We start from the raw sequence: 13,189 nt of genomic DNA, 5'->3' as shown, positions 1-13,189 counted from the left end.
CAACATTGGGGCTTTTTTAATGATGAAAGGAACAAAATATAAAGGTTGTTTTTGGGTTTTTGTTTTGTTTTGTTTTGTTTACTTAGTATTCTTGGACCTAGTATTCATTCAGCTAAAAAAGTTGAACATTCATTATGTGTTTGCTAACGGTATAATACATCATTAAACTAGTTAATTTTCTCTGTATTTACCAAGTTGGTTCTTTAGAGCTTCAAAAAGCATAAAAATCTTGGCTTTCAAATATAATGAAGTATCTTTTAGTAGTTCAGAAAAAATTGAATTTCAGCTTTACAGAGGTATAATGGACAAATAAAATTGTAAAATAAAGTGTACATCATAATGATTTGGTGAACATATCCATAGTGAAGGAATTTCCACTAATTAACACAACCATGATCTCATAAACTTAATTTCTGGTAAGAACATTTAAGTTCTATTCTAAAAATATTTTCTTTTTGTTTCCTAGGTTAAGAGCAGGATTATGTGATCGCTGTGCAGTAACTGAAGAGCACATGCGGAAAAAACAGCAAGAGTTTGAAAATATCCGGCAGCAGAATCTTAAACTTATCACAGAACTTAGTGAGTTTCTTTTTCTTCATTAATTATTTGAAATATAATGTACTGTTGTTAAAACCTACTATTAAAATGGTTGTAATCAAATGGATTGTTCACATACATTTTTTCCTCATGTGGGCAAAAGTTCAAATGTCCTTTATTCTCCTTCTGTAGATTTAACTTCATATTTATTTTAGTAAGAAATAGGGTACAAAAAGGTGGGCTCAATACTATCCACATTGGCCTCAAGTCCCACTAGCTATAAAGCAAGAAGGAAATTTCCTTCCATTATGTCTGTACTTCCTTCTTTAGTGTTATTTTTATTTCGTGTAATTTAACTAGTATTTAGTAAAGTTAAATACAAAAAATACAATTTAGTATTCTATGAAAGTATATACTTTCTTTGGTTTTCATGACATACTATTACAAATATATCATTTTCTATTGAGTCTCCTTACACATTTAATGTAGGGCTTCCTTACATTCTTAGCCTTCTCTTAACCTTTTCTTCTAATACCTCTCTCAACCTTATTCTCTATTAACACTTCATATACTCTCTTAGTGACCTTTACCTTGATTCTCTATAAACACATCACAACCAACACATCTAAGATTTAGTTAATTTATCTTCTTTTCCAAACTAAGTCCGTCTTCTATTTTTTTCTATTATATTGCTATCCTCTGGTTACTCAAACAAGAATAAATTAGTATATATAACCTCATTGTTTCAAAAGAGAAAGAACATAGTTTTATTTTGTTCCTGGGGATAATTATTATTAACAATCTGATCATGTATCTTTCCGGGTCCAGGTTTATTTTTCTGTCTGTCTTTCCTTTGTTTTATCCCTTCCTTCTCTCTCTTCTCTCTCCCCCCCCCTTTTTTTTTTTCTTTAAGATTTTTATTTTTAAGTAATTTCTATACCTAACAGGGGGCTTGAACTCACAGCCCTGAGATCAAAGAGTCACATTCTCCACTGACTGAGCCAATCAGGTGTCCCCCTCTTCTCTTCTCTTAAATTTTAATGAGACCATACCATACTTCTTGTTCTGACATGTTTTAATTCATTTTAGGCTATGATTTAGAAGTCTTTACATGTTAATTTAAGTCTGTAGCTTCTGTGGTGTGTATGTGTGAATCGGTACATATGTTTATTTAGGAATATAAGAATACTATCAGTAAGTAGGAAACTATTACATCTCTGTTTAACATAGTTGAGATCTACAGTTATATTATTGTTAGTATAGCAATAATCTCTGATAGTGTCTGCATACCTAATAATCAAATTACCAACAAATCTGGCTATCTGAAAAATAGCCAAACTCTTCAAAGGACTAAAGACATTGTTCTTTTTCATGGCTGCATTATATTCTATAGCGTAGATGTCATTTGGCAATTCTGCTGTTGATGGACAGCTTGATTTTTGGTGGGGGGAGGTGTTTGAAAACATGCATTTCCCTGCATCTTCTTTAGCTTCGAGCAAAAACATAGGAATTAATAATATCCTATCTTATGGGTAAAGAATGTTACCTTAATTTTAAGTTAGCATTCTCCTTCTAACTATTCAGGTTAAGTTATTTTTTTACATGATATTAAGTTTGCATTTCTTCTTGGAGAATAGCTTGAATATCCTTTGCCTAATTTTCAGATAGACAAAATACCTCATGAATTCACTTTTAAAATGCAAATTCAAGACTATAGATCTGTTGTTAACCTTTTCTCTAATACCATCTCCATCTCTTCCTATACTGAGAAGCCTGGTTCTCAAAGACACAGGGATGACAGAATGAAAATACCCCCAACTACTCATTTTTTAAATCTCATAAGCACAGTAGTCTCAGAATTGCACCATTAGTAAGACTACCTGTATAATTATGGTAAAGTTTAAGAAAACTAATTTTACCAAAGAAAAATTGCCAAGGTCAAGTCCCAAGTTATCATAATAATAAAAAACACCAGGGCCTTTATATATATGATTTTTTTTCATGTTTCTGTTCATTGCTATTTGGTTTTCTTCCTCCCTTTTCTTTCTTTTATGTTTTTACTTTCCCAGTTTTGAATTTTGAGGATGTCTGTCTTATTTTATTTGTATCCGATACTTTACTTTTTGTTTTTTAATTCTTTATATCTTTTTGATCATCCTTTGATCATCCTTGAAAACAAATTTTTTTAAGAAGGCTCTAGGCCAACACAGAGCTCAGACTCACAACTACAAGATCAAGAGTCACATGCTCTTCCAGCTGAGCCAGCCAGGCGCCCTACAACTGAAATTTTACCATGTGTTCCTAAATATAAAGTTAATATCTTGACTACCTTCGAATAATACACAGACCTTAAAACACCTGAAATCTGCTTACATACTGTTTATGCCTAGCATTTCATTTCCTTTTTCTTAGCATTCTAAGTTAGAAGCTTCTTTAAAAATGACTTTATTAAGACAGTTTTTTAAAAGATTTGCCTATATATTTTATGGGTTTCTTTGCTTATTACTACTTTTGCACCTCAGTTTCCTTCTAGGATTATTATCCTTTCTGAGATACATCCTTCAGAAGGCATTTGTTAGGGGGGGTGCCCAGATGGCTCAGTTGATTAAGCCACTGCCTTCAGCTTATGTCGTGATCCCAGAGTCCTGGGATCGAGTCCCTCATCCAGCTCCCGGCTCTGCAGGGAGTTTGCTTCTTCCTCTGACCTTCTCCCCTCTCTTCCTCTCTCTCTCTCTCTCTCTCTCTCTCTCTCTCAAATAAATAAATAAAATCTTTTTTTTGTTGTTGTTTTTAAAAGAAAAAGGTATTTGTTGGTTCTAAACTTAGTTTTTATCCACAGATGTTTTTATTTTACTTTTACTTTTGTAAGGCTATTTCAGGGTAACAATCATTTTTCTCTGACTGCTGCTAAGATCTTTTTTCTTGTTTTGGTGCTCTATAATTTTAATTTAGTTAACCAATTAACCAAGTTTTTTTTTTTAATTCTGTTTAGTATATATTACAAAATCTATGAAACCACATCTTTAATCATATCTGGAAAACTGTCAGCTACTGGCTTTTCAAATACTGTGTTTTCTCCATTCTCTGTTTTTGGATTCTGGATGAGATCTCATCATTCTCTCCTTCATACCACTTGATGTCCCTTTCCTGTTTTCATCCTCTTGTTTCTCTTTGCAGTGTTCTGAGTGATTTCAACTGTCTTTTTTTTTTTTTTTAAGATTTTATTTCTTTGACAGAGAGAAAGATCACAAGTAGGCAGAGAAGCAGGCAGAGAGAGGCGGGGGAAGCAGGCTCCCCGCTGAGAAGAGAGCCCGATGTGGGGCTTGATCCCAGGACCCTGAGATCATAACCTGAAAAAGGCAGATGCTTAACCCACTGAGCCACCCAGGCACCCTTCAACTGTCTTGTTCAATATACTAAGTATTTCAGTAGTTTTCTTGTGCTGAGTTATTTTATTTCAGTAACCAAATTTTTCATTCCTTAAAATTCTACTTGGTTCTTTTTCAAGTCTGCCTAGTCATCTTTTTCTTCTTCTTCTTCTTCTTTTTTAAATAAGCTGTATGCCCAACATGGGACTTGAACTCATGATCCCAAGATCAAGAGTCGCATGCTCTATTGACTGAGCCTGCCAGGCACCCCCTTCTTTATTTTTTTTTTTAATGAAATGATTTTAAAAATGCAGAAAGGAAGGGAGAATAGTAAAGAACCCTCATACACAATGCATTTATCATTTTAAAACATAGAATAGTTCCCTTTCCTATTTTTTTTTCTTTCAGGACATTGGCTTTTTTTTTTTTTTTTTTTTTTAAGATTTTTTATTTATTTGAGAGAGAGAGAGCACAAGTGAAAGAGACAACATGAGTGGGGGCAGGGGGGACAGAAGCAAAGGGGAAAGCAGACACCCCACTGAGAAGGGAGCCCAACATAGGGCTCAATCCCAGGACCCAAGGATCGTAACTGAAGTCGAAGGCAGACACTTAACCAACTGAGCCACCCAGTCACCCTCATAACATTGGCTTCTTGAAGTAGGGTCATTTTCCTAAAATTTTGCCACCTTTTGCATTTTTTTTTAACATTTTATCTTGTTCCTTTATTTCCTATTGAATAAATACTGGATGTGAAGGCTTGATTAGGTCTAGATTAAACACTTTTTTGACAACAGTACTTCATAACTAAAGCTGGCTACTTCATATTGCATCGTATCAGGAGACAGATATTTTCAGGTTATTCCACTCTTAGGGATTCTAAGATTGATCACTGGGTTAAGGTGATAGCCATGTTTCTTTATTAGAATAGAGTCACGTTTTCTCCACCAAGTAATCTGAGGGGGGGGTGATGGATGTGTGATACTAAGAAATCTTGCAAAAATTATAATTCTTTCTGTCTTTCCATAATGGTTTTCACATCTACTGGTGAGCCTTTCCTTAATTGATTCTTTAGAGATTATAAAATGCTAAATTTTCATGTCTGTTATTTCTACATTTATTAGCTGTGTTCTTCGGAAAATAGGATTTTACCCTTATAAATTGGGACTGTTGGCTACCTTGGAATATAGTTCCTACTAGAGAGGCATGGTGTATCTTAATTTTCTCCCTTTAATTGCTAATTTTCAGAGTAGGGTCTTCTGTAATAGTTACCTGCAGTGGTGACAAATAGGTTATGTGTGTGTGTGATGTTTCATTTTGTTTTTGATTAAAGTGAGGCTTTTCTTTTTTGAGTATAATAAACCCATAGGATTTTATATATTGAATGTGTGTCACTCAGTTATGATCATTATTATTGATGCTCAGATTATTTCAACCTTGTCTGCCTACCCACTTTTTTGTAATAACTTCTAGTGTGTTCATTTTGGACATTCCATCTTTTAAATCTTTAACCATTTCATTACTACATAAGATATTTCTATATTCTGAAATACTTGGGAATCCATATCGGAGTTATCTTCTGCTGACTCTAGTGGTAAGGATAAGGTTTACTTTGGATCCATTCCAGGAGTTTGGTTGGGCTTAAACTGGATATCTCAGGTTCAGTCCGTCCACCAGGGCTGTGATACCAGCATCTGCTTACCTACACTGCTCTGGTTTTAGCTCAGAGTTTTATTTTGTTTTTGTTGATGATTGTGGTGGTGGTGTGGGAGTCCCTAGCATTTCTCTTCCTGTGAGCTCAGCAGTTAGTAAAAATTACGTTTTTCTGTAGGTTCTAGTTGTTTTATAGCAAGATCACTGTAAGAATATCTAATTTAGGGGCACCTGGGTGGCTCAGTGGATTAAAGCCTTGGCCTTCAGCTCAGGTAATAATCCCAGGGTTCTGGGATCCAGCCCCAGTAAGGTTCTCTGCTTGGCAGGGAGCCTGCTTCCCCACCCCACCCCACCCCTCTGCCTGACTCTCTGCTACTTGTGATCTCTCTCTGTCAAATAAATAAATAAAATCTTAAAAACAAAAAAAAGAATATCTAATTCATCCATTAATCTCAAGTGTTTACTTAGCCCAAGAAGGTTTATTTTTTTTCTGCTTTTTTTAAGTATCCCTTTCCATTCTCTCTGTTTCTTCTGGAACACATATTACTAAGATGCCAGGTCCTCCCATTCTGTCTAATTTTTCTTTACACTTTGTAACTTTATCCTCTTATGCTGAATTTTGGGAGTCCCTTAGGTAGATATTCTGTCTTCATTCACATTTAGTCTGTTTTCATCCCACTTACGATGCTTTTAATGATTATGACCTTTGTTTCTTTTATGGCCACCTGTTGCTTGTTTTTTTTTTTTTTAAAGATTTCTTATTTATTTATTTATTTGACAGAGAGAGATGACAAGCAGGCAGAGAGGCAGGCAGAGAGAGGGGAGGAAGCAGGCTCCCTGCTGAGCAGAGAGCCCGATGCAGGGCTCGATCCCAGGACTCTGGGATCATGACCTGAGCCGAAGGCAGCAGCTTAACCCACTGAGCCACCCAGGCGCCCCCTGTTGCTTGTTTTTAATGAATCTATCTTTGAAATCTGAAGATGTCATCAGATATCTTTTGTTTCCTATATTGAAACTACTTATCCAGAGGCTAATTTTTTTTCCACTGGTTTTTATTTTTTTAATTTTTTAATTTTTATTTTTTTTAAAGATTTATTTATTTATTTAGCAGAGAGAGAGAGAGAGGTCACAAGTAGATGGAGAGGCAGGCAGAGAGAGAGAGGGAAGCAGGCTCCCTGCTGAGCAGAGAGCCCAATGCGGGACTCGATCCCAGGACCCTGGGATCATGACCTGAGCCAAAGGCAGTGGCTTAACCCACTGAGCCACTCAGTGGGCGCCCCTCCACTGGTTTTTAATTCCTGTTCTTTTTTAAAGATTTATTTATTTTACAAAGAGGGAAAGAGAGAGCTGGGGGAGGGAAGAAGTAGAGGGAAAGGGAGAGAGAATATCTTAAGCAGACTCTGTGCTGAGTGTGGAGCCCCACACAGGGCTCAATCCCATGACCCTGAGATCATGAGCTGAACAAGAGTCAGACACTCAACTGACTGAGCCACCCAGGAGTCCCAGTTTTTAGTTCTTTTTTAAAAAAAATACTGTTTTTTAAAGTTTTTTATGTGTTTTTTGACCCTTAATTGTTTATAATTATAGATGTCTCTAAATTAATGCTTTTGTTAAATGTAGACTTAACTTCTTTAGCTCAAGGAAGAATGCCTACTTTGCTAACAGTGAGTGCAGGTCCTGGTTTATAGGAGCCCTACTTCAATGGCAGAGTGTAGGAGAAAAGGGAACTTGATCGGAGAGATTTTCTGTAGGGTATATGGATAGTTTGTCTTCTAGGCACTTCTGGGAGTGCCTTCTGTAGTGATTACTGTAAGTTACTGCCCTGATCTCCTTGTCTCAGTATTTATTAATGGACTCTCCAATGTTAATACTTCTGGAAATCTATTCTCATGACTTTAGCTTAAGGGCAACTGTTTGCTCATTCAGCAACTTCTGGAATTCTGCCTATACTGGAATTAATGTGATGTTCTGAGGAAAAGGCTCACTTTTTAAAAGGCCTTTTCTTTGGTTAGATTTTACCATCAGTCTGAGTCTATCTATTTTTAAAACGTTAGTGAATTTTTCTTAGTTCTGATCTGCTGGTGGCAACCATTTTGACTTGTCAGTATTGCAGTTGACTTATTGTTAGAGTTGCTTTGTCATTTCATTGGCATTTGGAGAGGGAGAGTCAGGTAAAACCATCTTTATAAGAAATTTAAGGTCATCTTTGATTTCTCTCACCTTAGAGAGGATGAATTGCCAAATAATTACTGATTCTGCATCTGTAATAGCTCTTCTGCCTGTGCTCAATTCCTATTTCTGTACCTTCCACATTAGTCCAAATACTCATTTCATATTTTAAGGATCACCTGACTTGTCAGTGCTTTTTTTTCTCACCTTGGTATAGGCTGTACATACTAACAAACCAATCTTCCCATCATTCAGCTATGAAAAATAAAACCTGGTAATCTTTCAAAATGAAGTTCAGATTACTTAACCTGATTTTGAAGACTTCCTACCATTTGTTGTTATACCCAATCTTTTTTTCTAACTTTGCTTCATTAATTTTCTGCATAGAACTCTGTCCATGGGTGCCTATGTGGCGCAGTCATTTAAGAGTCCCGTTCTTGGTTTCAGCTTAGATCATGATCTCAGGGTTGTAAGATGGAGCCCCATGTCAGGCTCCATGCTCAGCAGGAAATCTACTTGAGATTCTCTCCCTCTGCCCCTCCCCCCACTCAAGATCTCTCTCTTTCAAATAAATCAATCTTAAAAAAACGAAACAAAACAAAAAAAACAGAAAACTCTGGTTCAGTTGATGAATCCTTTTCTCATCTTCTCAAGAACCCAAAGTAACCTGTTTCTCCTTGAAATTTCCTTTAGTTCTGTACCTCTATAACGTCCTTCTTGCTTCTTGCTTTCAACAGTATAGAATACGTTTAAGTAATATCTGGTCCCTCATTAGGCTATACTTTTCTCTAGACACTGTCCATATCTTAATTTTTTTAAGATCCTCCATAGAAGGTAGTTTAGTAGCCTCACATAATTATAGATAGCCAAAAAAGTTTTATTTACTCAATGAAGGAAATTATGTTTATATTTATAAACCACTAAATTATTAACAAATGTTTAGAATATGATTAACTTTATTTCTAGAGATTAGTCATATTTACTGTGAGCTCTTGGATATTCCTCCTAGGAAAGTACATGTGTAGCTCGTGACATACAAAAGTATACTATATATATATAAAGTATACTATATGTATATATAAAGTATCTATTTTTGTGCTGACTGAAGTAGAAATTTGGCCCAAAATTGAGTTTCTGCTAAGTTAAATAAACACAGACAGGAAAATTTAATCAAGGTAGATTCAAACAAATACTATTTCAGTGGATATATTTAAATTACTGATGCTGTAATTATGGAACAGGGTATAATTAAGGAAGAGAATTTGACTTAAATGTGCTAATGTTATAAAAATTATACTGCTCTTTGGTGTTATTTTACTTTTAATATCAGATTTATTTTAAGATAAAGGTCTTTTACTAAAATGGTATTTGGAATTAGTAGGACTGAGTAACAGAGGGAATGCTCTCTTGACTTCAATAGGAATAATTAAACCGTACTCTTCAGGACATGAAGTACTTTTTCTTTTTTGCCCACAAGCATAAAATAAAATTATCAGTTAATCATTTACATAGAACTGGCACAATATGCGATGTAGTGATCACTACTAAGTAACAGATTAGTCTTGCACAGTAGCATTAACTCTGACTAACATTATGGCTTAGAATTAGAAATCCTAATTCTCCATAATTATTGATATTATTGAAAAAAACCTAACATACATGTGCTTGTTTTTCATATTATATTTAAGTGAATGAAAAGAATACTCTCCAGGAAGAAAATAAAAAGCTTTCTGAACAGCTGCAACAGAAAATTGAGTAAGTATCTCCTACTTAATTGCAACAGGAAATTGAATATTTTCCCTTAAATTTTCTTTCTTTATTATACTTAGCTATACAAACTGAAGATATTAAGAGTTGGAATTTTCATTTTTAAAAATGGTACAATTTTCTGCAATACCATAAAGAAAATCACTCTTTTGGGAGTACACATGAAGAGTGTATATGTATCTATTTGGTTAATGTGTACATAAAGAAAAAAAAATTAATGTAAAACATTTTAATTTTTATAATTATTTATTTGAAATATTTGTATTTTATTTTTTTAAAGATTTGTTTGTTTATTTGAGAGAAAGAGAGAGAAAGCATGAGCCAGGGTGAGGGGCAGTTTCCAGGGAGCTCAAAATGGGGCCCAATCTCACAACTCTGAGACCATGACCTGAGCCAAAACCAAGAGTCATACACTCAACTGAGTCACCCAGATGCCCCGAAATACTTATATTTTATTTATTTATTTTTTTTTTAAGATTTTATTTATTTATTTGACAGAGAGAGACACAGAGAGGGAACACAAGCTGGGGGAGTGGGAGAGGGAGAAGCAGGCTTCCTGCCAAGCAGGGAGCCCAGTGCAGGGCTCAATACCAGGATCCTGGGATCATGACCTGAGCTGAAGGCATGCGTTTAACGACTGAGCCACCCAGGTGCCCCAATACTTATATTTTAAATAAATATATGAGTTTTCAGCCCTGACCCAAAAGCTTCATAAAAGCAATCTGAATAACTTTTTCCTCTAACACACTTTGCAGACGTGGAGAACTTCTTACTTTTTCTGATCCTCTCCTCCCATTTCTCACACTGAATAAAAATAATAACTTGTGTTCTGCGTACTTTACTCTTCTTTGTGCATTATGTTTATTATTTCTAATCCTCACTAGGATTCTACAAGTTTTTATTATCTCTGCTTCTGTAGACAAGGAAACCAAAGTTCACAGAAGTCAAATAACTTCCCATTGTCTCACAGCTAGTAGGGTAAATAAGTCTATCACTCCCACCCTTATCTTTTGACTTAAACCCCTCTGTTTTTTCCAATATTCGACAGTATCTCAGAAAAAGAATCTGTTTTTCTGGATATGGTCTGTCACAGAGCTGAGATATGGCCAGTTCTTAGTTCCCATTTATATAAAACTTATGAAATATTTTTAAGAATTAGAATTCCGAATAGTCTCTGTGGTTTTATAGGGATCTTAAAGATTCTATTGCATTTGAGCAGAAATCTACAAAATCTTTGGTAAACTATGTGGGTATGACACATTATTATGGCTTTAGAATAGTTACTGTCTTATGTATAAACATATCTTATATGTGGAATAAAACATATTTATCAGTATATACTTTTAAGTAGTGGATATCCAATAGGATTTTCATAATCCTCCCATTGTATCAGTCCACTAAATATTAGTGAAGGGAGTTTTGAAGGGGAATGACAGGTGAAGAAAGAAGGCTGTGGGATCGGACTGAGATTATCAAACATGCATGTATGAAAATGTCAACACTTTCCAGTTTTATTCCTACCACACATTGATGTAAGCTAGAACATACATCCACAATCTCTTATATATGATTCTAAAACCTAAAAGTTTGTTTTTTTTTTTAATGGTATTCACAACCTAACCTCACCCCAACTCACAGGATGCTATTTATATAGTCCTTTTCAATCCCACCTCACGTGAACATTCCTGTGCTTTGCTGTGAAAATGGCAGTGTGCCCCACTACAGGATGATACCTCAGGCTCCCCTGGAGGGGTTCTGTAATAAGCTGTATGTGCTCCATATTACCCACTGTGTTAAAAAAAATCTGAATTCCACATCACATCTGGTTCCAAAGATTGCAGAAAAGTGATTGTTGGACTACATTAATTAATGGTTTGTGAAGTGATTTACATGTAGCTTATGGCATTCTGAACACCTCAGCCTTGGTATTTATGAATACCAAAGATAAGATAATGAACATGTAGAGGTTAATATGGGATTAGAAACATAAACACTTCCAAAACCAAGGTACATAAAGTGAATTGAAACTGGTGAAATATGAATTCAAATTTACTCAGAATTAGTTTACTTTTAGTGTTCTGAAAGTCACAGGTTTTTCTGTTAAAGCTCACTGATATTTTAGAAAAGAAATAAAAGCTAAAGTTTGAAATTACAGTAAAGAGTAACCATATGGATGAGCTTCGAAGTATGCATCTTTTATTTCAGACATGTCTGAATCAGAACAGTGTAGGGGCTTATCTATTGTGCCTTTAAGTTCTCTTCTGAAGTTTAAGTTAGTTGTTATTCTCATAAGCCAACCTCTTTTGTAGCTTGCTCTCCTAAAACAAATATACTTTTGCTTGGCAGTTTAAAAAAATGGCAAGTAGTATCTTTTTTCTTTGACTCCCTAAACCACTGTAACATTATGCTGTTAGTGCCTAAAATCCCTCTGAACGTTCACTTAGAAAAAACATTTGACTTACACCTCTGCTTGTTAAATCCAGTAATTCTGACCTAAGCTGGTTTTAATGTTACAGATAACTTATATGGTAGGACAGTTATTTAATGACACTATAGTAAGAAGTTATTCAGAAAAAATCTGCTGTCTTAAAGTTTTAAAAATTATGTGTGTGTATGCATATATGTATATTCAACTCTGCCAGTCACAGAAAGCAATAAATAAGCTAAGTGTTGAGGTCATGGCTCTCTGTGTTTTAGGAAATGGATATACTGAATCAGTGAAGGTCAAAGCAGTTTAGACATTCAAGGACTGTAATATTCGTTTCATTTTCACTTTTTTCCAAATTGAATTCCGTATATAATTTTCGTAACAAATAACCATTGTTTGAACACTTCCACTGCAATTTTAATCTCTCAAACCTGTTTAATTCTAGTGAGATATTAATAGAAAGTTCTTTCCAAGTTTGTGTAGAATTCAGTCCACTTACAGGTTATTTGTTGATTCTGGTTTTGCTTTCTGCGAGCATCTGAAACAAGATACCCCCTCTTCTACTTTTTGCTCTTTTACTTAAGATTTTATTTTTTTATTTATTTGACAGACAGAGATCACAAGTAAGCAGAGAGGCAGGCAGAGAGAGAGGAAGGGAAGCAGGCTCCCCGCCGAGCAGAGAGCCTGACGGGGGGGCTCGATCCCAGGACCATGGGATCAAGAGCTGAAGGCAGAGGCTTTAAACCACTGAGCCACTTTTTACATTCTTGAAGACAACTGTCAGGGCCCTCCTGAGTCTTACTCTTCCTTAAGGTAAATATCCTCTGTTCTTACCCTGTTCCTCAGGAGGCATTACTTCAAGACTTCAAAGACCTTTTCTCTTTAACGTTTTAGTTTGTCATTATCCTAACTAAGAACTCAGTATTCTAGGGTCACCTGGGGAGCTCAGTCGGTCAAGTGTTCCACTCTTGATTGTGGCTCAGGTCATGATCTCAGGGTCCAGAGATCGAGGTCCGTGTTGGGCTCTGTGCTCAGTGGAGAGTCTGCTTGAGATTCTCCCTCCCTCTCCTCCTCCTCACCATGCACGTGCATGCATTCTCTTTCTTAAAAAAAGAAAAAAAATAAAAGTACTCCATATTCTAGGTATGGTCTGACTAATAGGGCAATCTTGCTCTCTCCATTTTTGTATCTTTCTACTTATATTTATGTGATCACAGCACATAAATATTATTGGTTGATTCTTATTGGTCTTACTGTGACTAGAACCTTG

The 13,189-nt window shown here is 35.4% G+C and overlaps 1 protein-coding gene across 2 annotated transcripts in view; it reads left to right on the top strand.

Moving 5' to 3' along the window:
• The window catches only part of RBBP8 (RB binding protein 8, endonuclease), a 144,248-nt gene that overhangs the window by 51,639 nt on the left and 79,420 nt on the right, over positions 1-13,189 (top strand). For both annotated transcript variants that reach the window (XM_082698745.1, XM_082698746.1), the window contains 2 exons: positions 467-579; positions 9,413-9,479. In XM_082698745.1, the coding sequence (XP_082554871.1) occupies positions 467-579; positions 9,413-9,479 (180 nt within the window). The remainder of the gene's footprint in view (positions 1-466; positions 580-9,412; positions 9,480-13,189) is intronic.

The sequence above is a fragment of the Mustela nivalis genome (genome assembly GCF_964662115.1).
Source record: "Mustela nivalis genome assembly, chromosome: 14".
Classification (NCBI taxonomy): domain Eukaryota; kingdom Metazoa; phylum Chordata; class Mammalia; order Carnivora; family Mustelidae; genus Mustela; species Mustela nivalis.
The sequence above is the reverse complement of the archived record's forward strand: the minus strand, read 5'-3'. Positions and strand labels throughout refer to the sequence as shown.